Below are 13,242 nucleotides of genomic sequence, written 5' to 3' on the forward strand. Positions count from 1 at the left end.
TAGGGAGGGCACAATGAATGAGATCTCACTTATCTTGTGAACAATGTTATTCGTAGGATCGACCTTAGTTGTTGTGCCTATGTTATACAATATTAGATTATGTTACGATTTTGCTTAAAATACTTATTTGTCCTAAATCACAATGATTTATCCTCTTGTCTAAGTAGATCCATACTACAACAACGACCTAGGTGTATGTCCTTTTATCCTATGTCGATACATTATTTACCTCTAAATTGTAAGGATGAACTTGGTCCATATACATACATATATACTTTTAAATTAAATATGTAAAATATCTCTACTAACCAGTATAAGATAAATAAACATTAGCATAATATTTATATTAAACTTTTAAGTTTTACAAAAAATATCTTTATAAGAAATTATATTATGCTTATGTATTTTCAAAATAAAACTATAAGGAAAATATGAACATTTAACTTTTAATATTTGTCTCATTTATCTTCGTTGAGATTTTTTGTGTAACATCATTTATTTTTGTGTAATACACATTTAGACGGTTCATATATGTTGTGGATCAAAGTGTGAGTCTAAGTCCCACATTGAGTAAAAATGAATATAAGGATGAAGACCCATAAATACATCGCTTTAAGATTTTGGGTTAAGACCGATGTCAATCCCTTATGTGTGGATTGAACTTATGTCTCATTAGTGGGTCAGGTAAATATGTTCTGTTAAGAAAAACGACGATATAAAAAAGAAGTATTCGATAGTTAGCTCCAAAAGGAAGTGCCAATGTAAAGGATTCACACTCTGAAAAATTAAAATGTGAGTTTAAATCTTACATTGAATAAAAATCACAAAATTGAACACTTTTCAAAAATAAATACTTATAAACCTATCGCTTAAAGTGATAGATTAAGAGTCATGTTAAATAATGATTTGAATGTTCTTTTAACTTAAATAATCATCGGTCTTGTTAATTTATTTATTTTTATCAAAAAATAGATATTTTAGTCGATCCAAATTAAGAAGTTCGCGATAAATGAACTATATATCAAGTCATCGTTTTGTCGTGAAATTAACTATTTAAAATAATAAATTGTTTTAGAATTTAAAATATGGTAACAATTACTCTAAAATGGAGGAATAATGAAACCCACAAGCCACATTTAATATGTATTTCGAAAAGAAAAAGAGTTCCTTTGCAATGTAGTTTTGGTTGGTGTTGTTGAAGAGTGAGAAGAGTAACGAACTTGCCTAGGAACTTGAACCTTTATTAAACCAAGTCCCAGCAACATGGTGGGAAAAATAGAGAAGGCTTAAGCATAATTAACTCCAATGTTCAGAGATGGGTTTTTGATTTTTTTTTTTTATGTTAAATGCATAAAGAAATAATGGTATGTTGGTAGTGTCAGAGGAAGGAAAAACGATAAGTAACCATCTATCATCATTTTCAAGTAATTTGTTGTTCCTGTGTCCCCAGAAGAAATACATCTAACTTTGTCTTCACTGTCTGTGGGACCCACATCATGGTGTCACGCCGGCCAACCGTACTCTTCTGACGGCGGAATACCGGCGGATATGGTGCCTCCAGAATCTCTTTCTGAAGCACTGTCTCCACTGACTCTTCTGCTCTGCTCTTCCTCTCATGTTATTCATTTTATCATAAAACATCACAACCCTCACCCACAAAATAAATAAATTACCAAAAATCTTAATTAAAAATACACTTTATTACTCAATTTAATCCATAACAATACGAATTTGAAGAAAACTTCAAGTATACATTTAATCTTAGGACTATTCAAATAATAAACTAATCAACCATTTATAAATATAAATTTTACCGTTTACTTAAGTATATATGGAAACGGATTTTTTTTGTTAATTGGGATAGTTGAGAACTCACATCGCTCACCGATCATTAATGTCGATTTTAAATTTCACATAAATTTGTTAACTTAAAAAGTACACCCCTAATTATTTGCTGCAAGATTTGGGAAAACGGAAAGCGTTTGGTGACGGATCATGAAACAGGAATTGGTTTTGGACACCTTTTGTGAAACATTAGTTCAGAACTTTATTTTTCTTTTTGTTCTTATCCTCCATTTTGAATAACTTCACAATGTATGTTAAATTGTTTAATAGAATCAATATATTATGATATGACGATTATCGGATAATTTTATCTCGGATATTTGATTAATAACTCAGAAACATATATAAAAATGTTGCTTAAAAGTTAGACTATTATTTAATTATATTTTACTTATCACATAATGTTAAATTAATTAGATTCTATTAAATATGTTTCTTTTTTACAATTGTAGTAAATTTTGGAATTAATCTCTTTTTTATAAATTTTGATCAATTTAGTTTTTTATCTTTAAAAATACATGAATTTAGTCATTTTAACCAAATTATGTTAAGTTTATTTAATGTTTCAAGCGTATTTCATGATAGTATTTGAATTGTTTCCGTCGTTTGACATATTTTTGTGTCAATATTGACTCAAATATTGGACTATGATCCTTTGACAAACTTTCTTTTAACAAAATTTGACAAAGTTTGCTTTTTAACGCAAAAACATTTTTCTTCTCTTTAGTTATATCAAACATTTATTTCATCCATTAAAGTATTACCATGTGTATTTTGTCAAAAGTTTGTTAATAAAATTTTGTCAAAACATAATTTTCTTTCTTGAAAATAAAAGACTAAATTAATATAAAATTTTAAAGACAAACTAATTTCAAAATTCACTTAAACTTAGAGGTCAAAAACATATTTAACCTTAATTAGATCGAATGGTAAAATATTAATTTGATTAGCTTTCTTTTTTAATGTTTGTAATGGAAATAAAAGAAACCTAGCAATAAACACCCTAATGAACGGTATGCAGTGGAGGAAGCAGTGTTGTCATTACTTACATTACATGCAAGAAAAAGAAGAAAAGGCAAAAGCTTTTGCAGAACATTAAAAAGAAGAAAAAGAAAAGAAAGCAAAGAGATAATTACCAAATGAAGGGAAGACAGTTATAATTTAAGAGGAAAAGGACTCAGCGAAGTCAGCTTTATACATTGCTATATGCAAACCTGTTTTATTGCTCGTCCCGCCAAACACACCACCAATCTGCTTCTTTCAGACACAGTTTACTCTGCTTTCTCTACCATTCGCCACCAAAACAACTCTCATTGTTTTGTGTGTTTTCTTTTTTCATTTTTAATAAAAAATTGGCAAGTTGCAAGTTTCTGATTCGGTTCACATGCAAATAGTAATTATCAGCATACATTTGGTAAAATGTTGCTATTTTCTTTTCTTTTTTTGTGATGAAGTTATGGGGGTGTGAATATTAATATTCCTTAATATATTGGAATTTGTAGATATAGATCAATTTGTAGAGATACTCTTTCGTGACATAACCAATGCATCGCTTTTTGCATAGCGACAAAACCCTCCACAAACCCTTCATTCTATTTTTCTTATTTCCATTTCATGCAATAGATTGAAACCCCTCAAATAATGTCAACACCCAAACCTTTTCTACCAAATAAGGACAAAACCTTCGGAAAGTGATCTTACACATATTTATCATCATTCACCAAGCCTATCTTAATTCTTGTTTACTTAAACAAAGCAATGTTTTCATATTTTTTTGGAAGACGATCATTCATAAGTTTCCAAGAAAGATACGATATTTCGTATATATGATTTTTGCCTCAATTTTTTTAATAAACTCTAACTCAATACAACTTTGTATGGCAACAAAAGATAACCGTGTAAGCATTTAATAAAAGTAAAATAAAAAAAAGCACTTCATAGAATTAATTTTGGACATTTTGTTTCTAGCTCTAAATTAAATGCTTTAAAATACACTATTATTTGTAAATAGTTTGCTACATTTCTGGTTGCATATTGAACAACTAACATGAATTTTTGAGGTTGAGCTAACTAGTAAACAGCCAAATTAATCAAATTTTTGAGGTTTGAAACATGTTTTTTTCTACTAGTGTTTAAGTGTGTGTAATAGATTTGTGAAGTATAAACAAACATCAAAAACACATTATCATAATCTAGGAAAAATGTAAGAACTAAAAGTAGGATTAAATATTCTTACTTTTTATCTTCAAAAAAGATAGTATTCTTACTTTCTATTATCACTGCCTCGCTGGCACGCTCCATGGACACGCGCTCCATAATGCAAATGTGTACGAAAGACGCTGTCCGTGGCTCGTAGAGCGCGTAGTTATACTGTCTTTTTACTTCTAGCCACTGTTGAGATTCGTTAGTGAGAAAACACAAGGAAATTAAGGCTCACGCCAACAGAGGCGCGTGAGGTGAGGAGAAAGCGATAGCTGTCAAATACGCTGGGAAACGGCGAGTACGAATGACGGCGGCTACCACCCATATATACAGTGACAGTCTCCTATGCTAACGTCGCTTCACCGCCGTTTCCCGTTCTCTCTCTCACTCTTCATAACACTGTATTCCGGTTCACGCCAAACGCCTGCAATCTCTCTTTCTCTCTCTACGAAACAACCTTTGTCATAATATTAACTGCATTCTCTCATACTCTGTCTTTTCCGCTACGTGCTGTGGTTGGCGACCATGGAAGATAATGGCCTGTCGCCGTTGTTCTATGTTGGCCACCACAAGTTGAAGCTTCTCATGTCTCCTCTTCTGCTCATGCTCTTCCTTCTCTTTCCATTTGCTTTGCCCATCAGCGAAGAAGGTTTGCGTTTTTGTGGGTGCATTGCTATTTTGACTCACCCCTTTGGTTCTTTTTTTGGTTTATTCGTTTGCTTCACCCGTCAAATCTTTTTGCATGTCATTTTTTTATTTTTTATTATTGTCTTTTGTTCTATGGGTAGTTGTTGCGGTTATGGTGATTCTATTTCCTGGTATCTTTTCCACCCCCTTTGTGGTTTGGTTATGAAAACTCTCCTCAAACAGTATATTCTTTTCGTTGCGTTGCTTTGTATATGTTGCCGCAAGTCTAATGCAGTTTTAGCTTCTCTTTATTTCGTTTGTGTCGTTCTCTGCAGAGACATTCGACTCTAAGGTGTTTTTGTCGGGGTTTTAGATATTTACGATGCTGAATTTAGTGGAACAACCCTGAGTGTGTTTTATTTTAGTTGTGAGTGACGAGGGGTGGGGGTCCTGGAATGAAGTGCCTTTTCCGTTCTAAGAAAAGTTCACGTGTCTTGAGATTTTCCTTCATAGTTGAGGTTGCTACGTTACTAGTTTGAACCATGAAAGAATCCGAATTTGGTATGGCAATTCCTTTTATACCTTTTAGCTCTCTTTTCCGGTGGATATTTCAAGCCATACCAGGCCAAAGGAAATGACTTTTTTAATAGATTCGAAACTGTAGTATTACTTCAATGTGATTTGTGTAAGAGTAATGATGCAGATTAAGGAAATCTTAATTTCTAATCGTTTTAATTTTTTGGGTAAATGCATTACTAATGAATTGTATAGTGTGGAACAGTTTTTGCAATATTCTAATCTGTTTCGAAATTTGTTTACTTTGGGTTTGGCACTTGGACCGTTGTTTGTTCTACTGTTTCAGGGTATTCCCGTTCTACTTTTTTATTTGGACGCCTTTCTGCATTTGAGTGCCTTTTTAGATTTTTTATTCATTACAGTTACAGCTTTGACATTATAATATTGCAATTTATGAAAACTAGAGCACATGGATAAATTTAGTTCTTTCACTGGCACACTCTTACTCGTGTTCATCCATTAAATAATTTGTTGAATACGAAATTGGTATATTTCAATCTCTGTACTTGTTTGACCCTTGCTTAAAGAGAATGGATGCTCGCTTAACAAAAGAACTATGCTGCCCATGTAATGTTTTGTTATTTTCTGAACAACGTTTTCCCCCATTGCCGTAGGTCAATTAATTGTTTTTTTTTTTGGAAGTATTGTGTATGCGATTTTGTTGTTTGTTTTCCAATGTTTTTTGTTCCATGATCTGTCCATATAATTGCTAATCGTAGACGATGGAACACTATGTACTACTATTGAATTGATAATTGATAGATTTGTACGGAACTGAGCTCTGGAGATGCTTGAGTATTGAACGGCCTTGTAAATGTGCAGGACAAGCATTAATGGCGATGAAGGCTACTTTCAGCAATATGGCAGACGTGCTTCTTGACTGGGATGACGTCCACAATGACGACTTTTGTTCTTGGCGTGGAGTTTTCTGCGAAAATGGCAGCCTTACTGTGATTTCTCTGTGAGCTTATTATCCTGTTGTGATTATTCGCTTCGTTTGTATTAATCTTCTCATTTACAACCTTTCGTGTTAATTAACAGTTGGTGTTGATTTAATGTTCTTTGTTCTGTTCTTCTAGGAACTTGTCCAGCTTGAACCTCGGCGGGGAGATATCCCCAGCCATTGGTGACTTGAAAAACTTGCAGTCAATGTATGTTTACACTTAAATCATTTATCATTCTCATCTGAAATGTATGTATTTGTTAAGTTCGTCCTTTGATTTGTTTCTGAGATGTCTGCATGTTTTTCAATCAGAGACTTGCAAGGGAATAAATTAACCGGGCAAATCCCAGATGAAATTGGAAACTGTGCGGCACTTTTTCTTTTGTAGGACTCTATTCTTGCTTCTCGTATTACCTACTTCCATGCTGATCTTTTTTTACTGGGAAATATTTTCTTTATATTATTGCTCATTGCATTTTTTTTTTGTTTCAATTGAAGGGATTTGTCTGATAATCAGCTTTATGGTGATATACCTTTCACCCTGTCAAAGCTAAAGCAACTTGAGTTTTTGTGAGTTTGAAAGCATACTTCACGCTTGATTATGTTGTGTTGTGTGGCTTTAATAGAATGACGCTTAAGTTGAATTGGTGGATGCAGGAATTTAAAGAGTAATCAGTTAACTGGTCCTATCCCTTCAACCCTAACCCAAATTCCAAATCTCAAGACTCTGTAAATTCTTCTTCTCTTCTCAATACTGCATTTTATTGTGTTGGTATTTTTTTTTTTTTTAAATAAAACTCATCCATTCTAATGAAAAGAGGAAAGGACAGAAGTTTCTGTCACTCAAGTGTTTTAACGATCTGTTGCTTTAGCTGCCTCTAAATAAGTGTAATTACTGTTCTGTTATGTTTACAGTGATCTTGCTCGAAATATGCTCACTGGAGAGATCCCAAGATTACTCTATTGGAATGAAGTCTTGCAGTACCTGTGGGTGTTATATTTTGTTTGTGTATTTTACTTTTACGTCTGGCTCTATGTTAGTAGTTCTTTGACTGCGAGAGTTTTTATTGGGATTGTTAATTGATGCAGTGGATTACGAGGGAACATGTTGAGTGGTACTCTGTCTCCTGATATATGCCAATTAACTGGATTGTTGTATTTGTGAGTAATCCAACCTAAGCATGATGAAGCTTCACTTGGATCTTGTTTGTAATCTTACAGATGTTTTTTTACCTTTTTTCTTCTGTTGTTTTCCATGATTTCTAAGTGATGTGAGAGGCAACAATTTGACTGGTACTATACCTGACAGCATAGGGAACTGTTCAAGTTTTGAAATCTTGTAAGCCCAGTAACTGGTGTTTGGTATGTTCTATATTTGATTTTCGATAATTGTCTCATCGTTGCCACCTATTATTTCATTGAATTTCAGTGACATATCATATAATCAGATTACTGGAGAGATTCCATTTAGTATTGGGTTTCTGCAAGTTGCTACTTTGTGAGTATTCTCACTGTGAGGTTATTGTTTTATCGTTAGCCGTGCTGCGAATTGACAAGTCATATTTAAAGGATATGTATATAATCAAGTATTACTGTGTTTTCTGCCCAGGTCACTTCAAGGAAATAGATTAACTGGGAAGATTCCAGAAGTGATTGGTTTGATGCAAGCCCTTGCAATATTGTAAGTAGTATTCTTTAGCATTATTCTAATTTGAAGATTATATTAATAATTTGGCTCTCCGAGTAATGCAATTACTTCTATATTTGTAGATTTGTTGCTAAACATGTCTTTTGTGCTTTAACGTGACATTGTTGTAGGGATTTGAGTGAGAATGAGTTAGTGGGATCAATTCCCCCGATACTTGGGAATCTGACCTTCGCTGGAAAGCTGTGAGTGTAACTATGCATTGACGTAAACTTTTAGGTATGGTGGTTTTGGTCTGATTAATTTAATTGGTCAGGTACCTTAATGGAAACATGCTTACTGGCCCGATACCTCCTGAACTAGGCAATATGTCCAAACTGAGCTACTTGTGAGTCGCCTATAATATTTGCATCTAAAGTCTATGTTTTTTGTGAATGTACTTACGGTTGATGTTTTCTCCAGGATATTGAATGACAACCACCTAACTGGTGAAATTCCAAATGAGTTAGGGAAGCTAGAACATCTTTTTGAATTGTAAGTTATAGTCAATTGGTTACACTGTCAAAAGTTGTTGCTTTGTCTTGTGTAAAGTAGCTTCATTTACTATTTTCAGGAATCTTGCCAATAATCATTTTGATGGAACTATTCCACGTAACATAAGCTCCTGCACAGCCTTAAATCAGTTGTAAGAATTCCCATTGCTACCCGCAAGTTCTGTTGAGCTAGTTAGAATATCATGTTGTTTTCAATACCGTAGCATGATTTTTGAATGATTTGGTTAATTTTTCTTTCAGTAATGTGCAAGGTAATAAGTTAAGTGGTTCCATTCCATTGAGCTTCCGCAACCTTGGTAGTTTGACATACTTGTATGTTTCTAAAACTTGTTTCATTATATGCCTACCAGATTTCTCTGTTTTTACTAATTTAACAGTAAATTTTTATGTCCAGAAATCTATCTGCAAACAACTTCAAGGGGACCATACCCGTCGAGTTGGGGCATATTATTAATCTAGATACATTGTATGTTTCCTCAGAAAAACATATATAACCTGATGGAAGTCAATGTGTTTGGAAAATGACCTTTATTTTATACCCTGTTTCAGGGATCTATCATGCAATAAATTTTCAGGAAATGTTCCAGCATCTGTTGGTTATCTGGAACATCTCTTGACCCTGTAAGAAAGAAATTGTAATTAAAAATGCTATCATTTTTTTTAATTTTCAATTATTGCTTTCGTGAATAATATTTTCATGTTATAAATGCAGCAACTTGAGTCACAACCATCTTGGAGGTTCCTTGCCAGCTGAATTTGGGAATCTCAGAAGCATTCAAATTCTGTGAGTTTTATATACTTCTGTGGAAGTGTAAACTTCAGTGTCCTGTTAACATTTTCACTTCAGTTAATTTATTAACATGTAATTTATTCTCCTTCTAGTGACATGTCATTCAACAATCTCTCTGGTAGCATACCTCCGGAAATTGGACAGCTGCAGAACCTTATGTCTTTGTATGCGTAACTTAAGTATTTTATATTGTATTGTGTTGATCCATTAGTGGATAATAGCATCAACTTTTTTTTACTTCAACTATATTGTAGGATTATGAACAACAACGATCTGCGTGGGAAAATTCCTGATCAGATGACTAATTGTTTTAGTCTTACAGTATTGTGAGTATCCCTGACAGCAAGCTTTGTCTCTACGTTCCATTTTTTCTATCTTTCGACCGTTTTCTGTTCTTATAATTTATTTTTTTAATTTTAGAAATTTGTCCTATAACAACCTTTCCGGTTTAATTCCTTCAATGAAGAACTTTTCAAGGTTTTCAGCTGACAGGTTTGTAGAGAGGTCTATTAGTTTCAACAGCTTCTTATCTTTTTTGTATCAATGACATATAATGTAAACTTTGGCAGCTTCTTTGGAAATTCATTATTATGTGGAGATTGGTTGGGATCGATATGTCGTCCTTACATTCCAAAATCAAGAGGTGTAATGCCGATTCCCTATTAAAATGCTTTTTTAAAAGTAATTCTTTTAATACATTGAGGTTAATTCTGTACATTGTTTTTCAGTGATTTTCTCCAGAGTTGCTGTTTTATGTCTCACGCTGGGAATTATGATATTGTTAGCTATGGTCATTGTAGCCTTCTATAGATCCAGCCAATCTAAACAATTGATGAAGGGATCTAGCAGAACTGGAGAAGGTATGTTGAAAGGATCTACATTTACTCGTGATATCTGTTTAATGCTGCCTTTGTTGTGTTGAGCTTGCTTCATTTCAGGTCCTCCAAGACTAGTTATTCTTCACATGGATATGGCTATCCACACCTTGGATGATATAATGAGAAGCACTGAGAATCTCAATGAGAAATATATCATAGGTTATGGTGCCTCTAGTACTGTATACAAATGTGTTTTGAAGAATTCCCGACCAATTGCAATTAAGCGACTGTATAATCAACAACCACACAATTTAAAGGAGTTTGAGACCGAACTTGAGACAGTTGGTAGCATCAGACATAGGAACCTTGTCACCTTGCATGGATATGCACTCACTCCCGATGGAAATCTTCTTTTCTATGACTATATGGCGAATGGCTCGTTGTGGGATCTTCTACATGGTAATGTTACCTAACAGTCTAGAAATGTCTTGACCGAATTTGGTGGAAGCTTTTGAAATTATTCGTTCCAAGTGTTCTCTCAACTCATGCTTTCGATTTTTAAACTCTGTTCTTCTATTTTTAGCTCCGTTGCTGTTTTGGCTTTGGTACCTTAGATGTTTCATCTGATGCAGGTCCCTCGAAGGTAAAACTTGATTGGGACACACGCCTGAGGATTGCTGTTGGAGCAGCCGAAGGACTAGCTTATCTCCATCATGACTGTAACCCGCGTATAGTTCATAGGGACATAAAATCTTCGAATATTTTGCTGGATGAGAACTTTCAGGCTCATCTATCTGATTTTGGTACTGCAAAATGCATCTCGACCACGAGAACTCATGCATCGACCTATGTCCTTGGAACCATAGGCTATATTGACCCTGAGTATGCCCGAACATCTAGGCTGAATGAAAAATCAGATGTGTATAGCTTTGGCATAGTTCTTTTGGAGCTACTAACTGGAAAGAAGGCAGTGGACAACGAGTGTAATTTGCATCAACTGGTACGTGTATTAATGTTTGCCTGCTCTTGATCTGTTTTTGGTTCATATTCATTGTTCTTGTTATATATGGCAACCATTTGTTTAGTGCATTATATAGGGGTTAACAAAAGGTGGTGTTCGCATTCAGCCGTTTTTTCATTTGGGGAGGGCCATTTACAGAGCAATGCTAATATATTTAAATTATTAGCTCCATTCATCTCGATTTGTGGACTGATTTTTGCATGAATTCAGATATTGGCGAAGACAGATAACAACACTGTGATGGAGGCTGTGGATGCAGAGGTGTCTATAACCTGCATTGATCTAGCTCATGTTAAGAAGACCTTTCAGCTTGCTTTGCTTTGCACGAAAAAGAACCCTTCTGAGAGGCCTACCATGCATGAAGTAGCAAGGGTTCTGGTATCGCTACTTCCTTCACCTCCAAGTAAGATTCTTGCTCCACCTGCGAAGAAGTTTGACTATGCCAATTTTGTGATCGAGAAGGGACAACCTCGAAAAGTGGAAGGACAACCTCACCAAGAAGATAACAACTCAACCAATGCTCAATGGTTTGTTCGCTTTGGGGATGTTATATCCAAGAGCACTTGATCACGACTCCTAGTTTCTACATATGTACCTGCTGAAGGATTCATGAGATTCACACTGGATGAAACTAGTTTCTTTTTGTGGTTTAGATATAATCGTTTACAGCATTTAACAAATAGATGGTGGAGCATATCGATAGGGGACAAAACACTTGACTATATTATAAGCATATGCAAGTTTCTACTACTGTATACAAGCACTTGTTTTCGCATATTACTATCTGTCAAATGAATGGCAAATCATGCTACTTCTATTTATTATGCTTTTACTTTGATTTCGCAAACAAGTTATGGCTATATTATAAATAGTTCATCTGTCCATGAAATAATCCTTTACCTGAAAAGAACGAGTTATTTTTTTTTTGGTCATTTAAGACAACAAAATTACGGGTACATTTGTTTGACATGTTGCCTTCGGCATAATTCTTCTGAATTGAATGGTGAAGTTAGCAGTTTAAGTTGTAAAGTTTGCGTGGATGGTGTAGCATTAAGTTTTCAAGTTCTGTAAATTTAAATCAAGTATTGTAACTTTTGTAAGAAAAAATAGAGGCAGAAGACCCTGTATTTGATGTTACAGCCTTAGAGCAGAAGGTTGCCCCAGCACTCCTGTCCTCTGCGAGGCTCAGGGCTTTTAAGACAGAAAAATTATTACTGATCATAAATTTGTGATGAGCAATGAATAGTTACGCGTACCAATGTCTTCCATAAATTCACTGCGCATGCATACTATTAATGGCTGAAGAAGAGAAGAATAATGAGACATTTTACTATTTCAGAGCTAACGTCTCCGTTAGAAAACTGCATCTTGTTTTCGTCACTTAATTTTCATGACAGAGTCTGCTATGTGCTACATATGTATATGCATGTTGTTTCGTCATACTTTCACTTTTAAGTATTTTAATATGCGTGTCGTTTAGGATAAACATATTCTTTGTAGTAGTATAATTTATACTAAATAAATGTTTATAAAACATAAATTATCTTATTATGAAATATATAATGAATAGACATTTTTAAATATGGAATCTCAGGTCTATGCTAAACACTTAAAAAATTGATTGAATTTAATTTAAAGGCAGGGAAACGATATGATAGATTAAAAGGAATATACTAATATCAAGTGGAATTGGTGTTTGAAATATATATCTAAATGATCAGACAGAAAGAATATCAAAAAAATTTATTTGGAAATGTGACTAAAGTGGTAACTTTACTTCCAAGCTGGGTATTCTAATTCGTCATATACAAGTAGATGAACATGCCATAATTTTACTTTCTCTTCATGGTTTTTTCACTTTTTATTTCATTGCATCAATATCCTACACTTTCTCAATTTTTAAGAAAATGAATTCTTTCTCTTTTGTCTACCCTCGTCATTTTTCTACAGTATTTCTCTAGTTTGTATTGAATAGTACCAAAAGAATTGTTGAAAACAGTAGACTTTGCTTTTGAAACTTAATTATTTTCATGTAAATTAACTCGCGTTGTTTTTAGGGCCATTTTCAAAATCATGGGATACAGTTTACATACAATTCTTCAAGTGTTTTTATGTTGTTTTCAAATTGAAATTAGAATTTCATATCTCTAACTTGTGCAGTTTTTCTACTACCTGTATTAAAACACATGTGTTGTTTTTAAATATAAACCTTAATTTGGAG

At 33.8% G+C, this 13,242-nt stretch overlaps 1 protein-coding gene across 2 annotated transcripts; it reads left to right on the forward strand.

The window, feature by feature from the left end:
* The first annotated feature begins 4,266 nt into the window (after positions 1-4,266).
* Positions 4,267-11,842, forward strand: ERL1 (ERECTA-like 1). 2 transcript variants are annotated; one of them, XM_028079260.2, is made up of 27 exons: positions 4,267-4,696; positions 6,073-6,211; positions 6,330-6,401; positions 6,506-6,577; positions 6,692-6,763; positions 6,851-6,922; positions 7,109-7,180; positions 7,283-7,354; positions 7,461-7,532; positions 7,623-7,691; positions 7,803-7,874; positions 8,012-8,083; positions 8,155-8,226; positions 8,301-8,372; positions 8,452-8,523; positions 8,633-8,704; positions 8,787-8,858; positions 8,942-9,013; positions 9,105-9,176; positions 9,275-9,346; positions 9,437-9,508; positions 9,603-9,674; positions 9,752-9,825; positions 9,911-10,042; positions 10,121-10,459; positions 10,633-11,000; positions 11,232-11,842. In XM_028079260.2, the coding sequence occupies exons 1-27, from the start codon at positions 4,573-4,575 to the stop codon at positions 11,586-11,588; spliced, it is 2,970 nt and encodes a 989-aa protein (XP_027935061.1). In that variant the 5' UTR covers positions 4,267-4,572; the 3' UTR covers positions 11,589-11,842. The 2 variants fall into 2 exon arrangements, with proteins under 2 accessions (XP_027935061.1, XP_027935063.1); XM_028079262.2 differs by lacking the exon at positions 4,267-4,696 and adding an exon at positions 5,721-5,817.
* The last annotated feature ends 1,400 nt before the right edge of the window (positions 11,843-13,242 follow it).

This window comes from Vigna unguiculata, chromosome 7 (assembly GCF_037176805.1).
Source record: "Vigna unguiculata cultivar grain cowpea cultivar isolate G323 ecotype 2 chromosome 7, ASM3717680v1, whole genome shotgun sequence".
Taxonomy (NCBI): Eukaryota; Viridiplantae; Streptophyta; class Magnoliopsida; order Fabales; family Fabaceae; genus Vigna; species Vigna unguiculata.